General features: G+C 50.0%; 2 protein-coding genes across 12 annotated transcripts in view; both read right to left on the bottom strand.

Moving 5' to 3' along the window:
* ST3GAL3 (ST3 beta-galactoside alpha-2,3-sialyltransferase 3) overlaps positions 1-1,053 on the bottom strand; it is a 231,427-nt gene extending 230,374 nt beyond the window's left edge. For all 8 annotated transcript variants that reach the window (XM_012434583.3, XM_012434587.3, XM_012434584.3 and 5 more), the window contains exon 1: positions 896-1,053. The gene's annotated coding sequence lies outside the window, so the exon portion shown is untranslated. The remainder of the gene's footprint in view (positions 1-895) is intronic.
* A 2,298-nt stretch (positions 1,054-3,351) lies between these two features.
* Positions 3,352-7,840, bottom strand: part of KDM4A (lysine demethylase 4A) — a 54,591-nt gene continuing 50,102 nt past the window's right edge. For all 4 annotated transcript variants that reach the window (XM_012434573.2, XM_012434574.3, XM_012434575.3 and 1 more), the window contains exons 20-22: positions 5,118-5,237; positions 4,741-4,833; positions 3,352-4,612 (exon numbers count right to left, since the gene is read on the bottom strand). In XM_012434573.2, coding sequence (XP_012289996.1) covers positions 4,472-4,612; positions 4,741-4,833; positions 5,118-5,237 — 354 coding nt within the window. In that variant the 3' untranslated portion in view covers positions 3,352-4,471. The remainder of the gene's footprint in view (positions 4,613-4,740; positions 4,834-5,117; positions 5,238-7,840) is intronic.

Here is a 7,840-nt window from a genome sequence, read left to right as displayed (position 1 = left end):
GTTGACTTTAAAGTACACCAAACATTTCAGTGATCATCTCTAGACGATAATTCTGACGTAGAAACAACCTAATTTGTCATGGAGACTATCTTACTTTTAGTAACCTAGTAAGAGTTTTTTCCTACCTTCATGTCCACTGTAAAGTTTGAGTATTTTACTTTCTGAGGTAATACCTGCCTTCACTGGTCCCTCCCACAATTAATTACATTCGGTTCTCAGATTTCATTCCTTCCTCTTAACGTAAAGGAAACAAACAAAAACCAGGCGTACTGAGGAATCATAAAAATGGGCATTTTTGTAAAAAGAAATCCAAAATGTTCATGGGACACTCTCCTAATCAGACCTGCTCTCCTCACTGAGATATTTCTCTTGAAAGCAAAAGCACCGAGGAGACAACAGGGGAAAGTGCCAGAAAGAAAGGAAGCAAGAGAGACGTACTTGGCCGATCAAACTGACCCGGGTTCTAGCCCCTGCTAGAGGAGTAAGCAATGACAACCGCTACCCATACGCTGCCGATTCCCGCTCAGGCGCTCCCTGGACTTTTCTTTCCTCTTCCCCCAGCAGGGTCCGAATGACCGCGTCCGTGCTCTGCGCCAAGGTGCGCAGTGCTGCGGGGTCTCGCACAGAGATGACCTCAGACTGCTTGGCCTGCGTCCGGCCAGGCTTTCCCCCAGGCTCCGCAGCCCCCACCCAGGCGAGGTCATCCAGGTACTGGGCCCCCAGCCCGAAGGACTACTGGGCCGTACCCCGACCCCTCCTTCCCGGGCACTAACGCGCGGGCTCCGCGCCCCGCCCAGCCCGGGAACCGCGGCCGGCGGGGGAGGGGCGGGGCGACGCGGCGACCGTTATTCGCAGTCAGCCATCGCGCCTCGAAGCGCACTGGGCAGGCCCTTACCACAGCAGAGAGGGAGACAGGGCGTAGGTGGCGCCCGGCCCGACGCGGGGCAGGAAGGCGGAGGCGGCGGCGCAGGGAGCGGCGACAGCCGCGGGGGACCCCGGCGGGCGCCCACGACGCGATGGGCTGCATGGGCGCCGCCATAGTGGGGACGCAGCGGCGGGCGGAGCGCGCGGCCGCGACCCGGTCGGGCGCCTGCGACCAATGGGCGCGCGGAAGCCGGGCGGAGCGAGAGCTTGACCAATGCGGAGCTGCGTTGCCCCGAGCGGCCCAATAGCGCAGGAGCCGCGGACTTGCCGGCCCGCCCATCCCGCCTACAGCGGGACCAGTGCAGCGGCAAGTGCGGGGCGTGAGGCTCGGTGCGTATGGCTTTCCCAGGCATAGAGGAACTCTACTCCCCCGGCTTCACGACCCAGAGGGACGCACAGTCCCCTGGAGAGCGTGTTTCGTCGCCCGCCCGGGGAACGGAAAGTGCTAGAGTGGTCACGGCCACTTCACGCTGAGGGACGCCTTATTTTCGCCCTCCAGGTCATGAGCGCAGCCAGTCCGCTCACTGAGGCCAGAGCTTCGGACCTCCGGGGACCCTGGTGGGGCACGAAGGTGAGTGTTAACTTCAGAGACTGGCAGAACATTTTTAGTCCGGGCACGGCCCAGGGCCTCCAAGCCCCACAAACACTTTGCAGCCTTCCCACCCCACTTTTTCATTCCTGCGGCTGAGCCCTGGCTTTACCCCATGGGGCAGAATTTCAAACTTAATTCCTCAACAAAGCCTGGGTGGAGGTCTCTAAACTACAACCTTGGATCCAAAGGCCCTACCTTACTAAGGGAAGAAAGTTTGCCCTAACAAAAAGGCTTCTGGGAGGAGCTGCCAAAGGCAGGAAGGGGCTGGCAGACCGGGAAGTACGGCCTTTGGCTGGGGCCAGTTCTCTGAGGTCGGCCTGACTGCATAGACAGCCAGTAAGGAAGAGAACAGGCCGGTCTGTATGATTTGGATCAACTGAGTTTCGGCTTCCTAAGAGTTATTACCTTAACCAAAATAAAAAGTGCAGTTGCTGGAAAACTGGTCAGCTGTTGAGTAAGAACTCTGCTGGGATTAAACCCGGCACCAACCCCTGGAAGCAGTGAGGTCGAGAGAGGCAGGGACCCTGTGTAAAAAGGCCGGTGAAGTGTTCCTCTTCCAAAGGCGTATGGAATCGTGGATTGTGCTCTCTCACCAATCCTCTTAAGGCCTGGTTCTGCCCACCCTCCCCTGGGAATCCCAGTGAAGTGTGGACAAAAAAAATAAAAAAGCTTCCCTCTCTGGGCCCCAGGAGGGAGCTGACATAGAAAAGCATCACCTCCTGCACCTCCCTTTCTCTACAATGAGATTCCAAGTAGCAACCACCTCTCAACCCCCAGGAACATAAGTATCCAGAATAGCTGAGCTGACCCAAGCCTCTCCTGCACCTGGACAGGGCCATGCCACAGCAAGTGCCTGGCTGTCGAAGAGCCAGCTGGAGCAGCTCCAGGGAACCCAAGTCCTGCACCTCTTCATTGCCCCTCCCTGCTCTATGGCTCCCATCCTTGTACACTTTGAACTCAGGGACCCACCAGGCAAAAGGGACTGGGTCTTCCTCTAGGGAAGCTTCTCACCAAATAGACAGCTTGGAGAGCAATCTTAGGATCCCACTGGAGGTTGAGTCCCTTGCTTCTCAAGCACTTAAATAAAATGCACCCTGTCCTTCACACCAGTCCCACAATTTGTATAGAACACAGATGCTGGCATGAACTTAGGCCAGCTCAATGAAGATACATCAAATGGGGCAGCGGTGAGCTACTCATTGGTCTGGTGCTTTTTTTTTTTTTTTTTTTTTTTTTTTTTTTTTGTGACGGAGTTTCGCTCTTGATACCCAGGCTGGAGCGCAATGGCGCGATCTCGGCTCACCGCAATCTCCGCCTCCTGGGTTCAGGCAATTCTCCTGCCTCAGCCTCCTGAGTAGCTGGGATTACAGGCACGCGCCACCATGCCCAGCTAATTTTTTGTATTAGTAGAGACGGGGTTTCACCATGTTGACCAGGATGGTCTCGATCTCTTGACCTCGTGATCCACCCGCCTCGGCCTCCCAAAGTGCTGGGATTACAGGCTTGAGCCACCGCGCCCGGCCTGGTCTGGTGCTTTCTATTACCTCATCCTGCCCAACTCTAAGGTAGAGGAAGCACAACAAAGAGGTACTCAGAGCCAGAACCCACCATGACCCACCATACTTGGCCTAATACAGAGCCTAACAAGGAAAGGACCCACTCTGGAACTTAATAGGGACTGCCTTACTGATGTGTCTTATAATTCACAGCCCTGCTCCATAACCTATGAGTCTAGAGATACCCACAGCCTGACTTGAGCCACCTCGGCTCCTTGGGGCAGCCAGCCAATCCTCTGCCCAACACATTTTATTGCTAAGGATGAGGCGATGCACCTGTTTTCAAAATAATTTGGTTTATAGTGTTCATACGTAACAAAAAAGGGGAAGTATTATAAATCTTGATTCTTGTATACACAGGGTATTGGTGTGAAGCCCTCCAATCCTGGGCCCAGGCAAACAAATGCATGAAGAGCAAAAACCTGTTTAACCCCTTCAGTATTGCCCTCTTGTCCCACCCCCACCCCAAAATCAGCTCCCTCCCACCCACAGTGGGCCTCCAATGGCCCCAGGTTTTCATCCTAACCCTCCCAGCCCCTGCATGATTGCAATTTTCTGTTGACAGAATCACCCACCAGGCTCTGCCTGCTTCCATCATTAAAATCCCCACTTCAGGGTAATCCCACTCACACCCTCTAATACTGTGCCACAGGGGCTCTGCACTTAGAGTGTTGTGGGCACACACCCTTATTATCCCCATGTTCTCCTTCAGGGGAAGACAAAGAGGTGGCATCAACTCCTTAGCATCTCAATACTGCAGCTTTACCAGCACTGTCTTGAGGCTGTTCAAGGCCTGGACAGATGCCACACCCATCTCCAGCCAACCCCCAGGAGCCCTTACTCAGCTCAGCTGAGGACAGAATTTCACATTTTGTTTGCCCTGCATAGGCAAGAAAGAAAGTAAAGGCCAGGGGCTGACAGAAGCTGGTCCAGACCAAACATACATACATATACACATATACACACACACACATACACACACACACACACACACACATAAATACAAAAGTGGAGGGTGGGGCAAGTACCAGCACCTCAGCCTAGTTGGTGCAGGTGATAGTTACAAAGCTAAGTCCTAGACCAAGAACAGGGCAGCCAGTCCAGCCAGCACAGTTGACCCCTCTATGGACTGGGGCCAGTGCAGCCACAGCATTCCAGTGCTCAGCCCCTCAGCTGGGAGATCAGCGACTGCTGCCACGTGCCCAGAAACAGCTCGTCCTTTCACTACAGCGGAATGCAATGAGGGTGGGTGAGAAGATGATGGGTCGGTTATTTCATTCCTTTCCTTTTCTTTTTACAACTTCACTTTCAGAGACTTCAGAGTTCCGTGTCTGCTGTGCTGTGGAACCCAGAGTGCTCTTGCCTTGATGGCTGGGAATCTCGTGGGCCCTGGAAGCACCTACTCCATGATGGCCCGGTATAGTGCAGGCTCAATATAATCTTCCCGGTATCTTGAGTTGATAACTCGTTGCCGTTTCTTTTCTTGCTTAACCTCTTTCTCTGTGAAAATCTCATTGAAGCGCATGTCTGAGGCTACTGACTATAGAAGAATAGCAAGCCAAAAAATCACTTTGTGGTCAGCTACTCCAAGAAAAATACAAAAGGATGCATCCTTATCTTGTTCCCTCCCTCCAAGACAGGAACTGGAGACACAGAGAAAATACTCACCAGTCTAGACTTGACTCTCTTGGGAAGCTCTTCATCCAGCGTGTACACATCATCTCTCTTAACCACAAGCTGTGAGCCATCCTCAAATTCCACCTACCAAGGAAACAAAGGCCTTCTGGCTAGGATATCCCTGACTCTTTCCCTGGTCCACCATGCACAATGACAGTCTCCTACAGTCAAAGAAGGAGTTAGAACACTAAAATAAGGACTACCTTACTTCTCATTTGGCAGAATGGACACAAGGGCAGACCCCTAGCTCTGAAAGGGTTGCCAACATATTAGTTCTCCCAAGAGCAAAGACTCGCCTCTGGCTCAAGAGGAAGCACAGAATTAATCAAGCACCCCCCATTCCTGAGGAAGATAGAATCTTTGGATACCTGGTACATTTGGATAGGGTGGGAGGCCACAAACTTGGCTCCATAGACTTGGCCGTCTGTCCATCTCACTTGGACCACTTCCCCTTCAGCAGGAGGACCCAACTGGAGACAGTCCTGGCTCTGAGGAAACAGGAAGGAAGGAGGGTGAAAGGAAGGTCCACCTACACACAAAGGTAACTGTCCTCTACTCAGGGAAGAGTGAACCAAGACAAAGTAACTGTTTTAGAGAGCAAGGCAGCTCTCTCCGGGCTGAAAAATTAATAAAGACCTTTCTAAGTCAAAGTCTCCCTCCTTCTCTGCCCTCTCCTGCTTCTAGGTGACAAAAAAAGAAAACAATCCAGGCCGGGCATGGTCGATCACACCTGTAATCCCAGCACTTTGGGAGGCCAAGGAGGGCAGATCATGAGGTCAGGAGTTTAAAACCAGCCTGGCCAACATAGTGAAAACCCCATCTCTGCTAAAACACACACACAAAAAATCGCTGAGCATGGTGACATGTGCCTGTAGTCCCAGCTACTCAGGAGGCTGAGGCAGGAGAATTGTTTGAACCCAGGAGGTGGAGGCTGCAGTGAGCCATTATCATACCACTACACTCCAGCTTGGGCAACAGAGTGAGATTTGTCTCCAAAAAAAAAAAGATCCAGCTATAATAAACCTAGTAAACATAGGAGTTAAGTGCCAGAATCAAGAGTCCTTCTTACATTCCCTCAACTGTTCCTCTGAGGGTCCTCCAGGGCTCTGCCATGAAGAATGCTAGAACTGTACTCAACTATAAGAATTTTTTTTTTTTTTTTGGAGATGGAGTCTCAATCTGTTGCCCAAACTGGAATACAGTGGCCTGATCTTGGCTCACACCTGTAATCCCAGCACTTTGAGAGCTCCAGGTGGGCGGATCACCTGAGGTTGGGAGTTCAAGACCAGCCTGACCAACATGGAGAAACGCCATCTCTACTAAAAATGCAAAATTGCCCGGGCTGATTTTGAGCCTTCACCTCCTGGGTTCAAGCAGTTCTTCTGCCTCAGCCTCCCAAGTAGCTGGGATTACAGGCATGTGCCACCATGCCTGGCTAATTTTTTGTATTTTTAGTAGAGACAGGGTTTCACCCTGTTAGCCAGGATGGTCTCAACCTCCTGACCTCATGAGCTGCCTGCCTTGGCCTCCCAAAGTGCTGGGATTACAGGTGTGAGCCATTGTGCCTGGCCAGTTATTTTTATAATATTAAACTATTAGCCTTTGTCACTGTGTTGTCATTTATAGTGATAGTATCAAACCTAGGATAGGTACAACTGCTGGCACCTGCACACAAATGAAGGCACTAACCCCAAGCTCTACTATAGTTGTTACCGCATTTTTCACCACTGTACACTCACAATTTAGGAGAAAAGAGTAAAAACTCGGTTGCATATAACAATATCCCTTGATGAAGCAGTAAAAATTATTAATTTTGTTACATTTAATCGAGTACATGTGTTAAGTCCTCATAAGACACTTTTGGTTGTCTCAAAGAAATATATCTGTGTTATTAGAGTTGTGAATTACACTAGTTGCTTTGTTCACAGAATTACAGTTTTATTTGAAAAATATGACTGGGCTGGGCGTGGTGGCTCATGCCTGTAATCCCATCATTTTGGGAGACAGAGGTAGGAGGATTGCTTTATCCCAGGAGTTAGACCAGCCTGAGCAACACAGGGGAGACTCCATCTCTACAAAACATCAAAAATTAGCCAGGTATGGTAGCACGCACCTGTAGTCCCAGCTACTTGGAAGGCTGAGGATTGCTTGAGTGCAGGAGGATGAGGCTGCAGTGAGCCGTGACTACATCACTGCACTCCAGCAGTGGTGCCAGGCAACAAAGTGAGACCCTATCTTTAAAAAAAAAATCTACGAAATAAAAATTTTAAAAAGAAAAAAAATGACTGACAAACTATGGTTATTCAGACTTAGGTATCTGACAGACATCTTGAAAATGATGACGTGAACGCTGTCATCTCAAGGAAAACACGAGTCAGTATCTGTTGCCAATAAAAAAATTCAGGCTTTCAAGCAAATATTAGCATTTCAGAGACGCAGTAAGTTTTTTGATGATTATAAGTGATACTAACAAATGTAATTTTAGAAGTATTTAATAATATTTAACAACATTTCTAGGCTATCCATAGGCCAGTGCACCAATATTTTCTAAATGACCAATGTAGATGTTATAAAAAGATGCATGGGTGAAAGATCCATTCAGAAGAGACCAATGGGCTTTAGTGTAACAGTATGAAAAGTTCACTGACTTTTCAGATTCCACACTGCAACTAACTTTTAAGAACCTGCCAGGAGCGGTGGCTCACACCTGTAATCCTAGCACTTTGGGAGGCTGAGGCAAGAGAATTGCTTGAGCCCAGGGGTTTGAGACTACCCTGGGCAAGATGGCAAGACCCTGTTTCTACAAATAGCCAGTCATGCCAGTAGTCCCAGCTACTAGGAAGTGCCTGGGCAACAAAGCAAGACATCATCTCTTTAAAAACAAACAAACAAGAAAAGCTGTTACTTCCATTGAGTTTTGGTGGATACCAGAGAATAATAATCACAATTGCCTGAAAGACTATTAAAATACTTCTCTTGGCCGGATGTGGTAGCTCACACCTGTAATCCCAGCACTTTGGGAGGCCAAGGTAGGTGGACTGCTCGAGCCCAGGAGTTCTGAGACCAGCCTGGGCAACATTGCAAAACCCCA

The sequence above is a fragment of the Aotus nancymaae genome, unplaced genomic scaffold (assembly GCF_030222135.1).
Source record: "Aotus nancymaae isolate 86718 unplaced genomic scaffold, 86718_ANA_hifiasm-v0.15.2.pri h1tg000007l, whole genome shotgun sequence".
Classification (NCBI taxonomy): domain Eukaryota; kingdom Metazoa; phylum Chordata; class Mammalia; order Primates; family Aotidae; genus Aotus; species Aotus nancymaae.
Note: the sequence above shows the minus strand (reverse complement) of the source record. Positions and strands in the feature narration are given on the sequence as shown.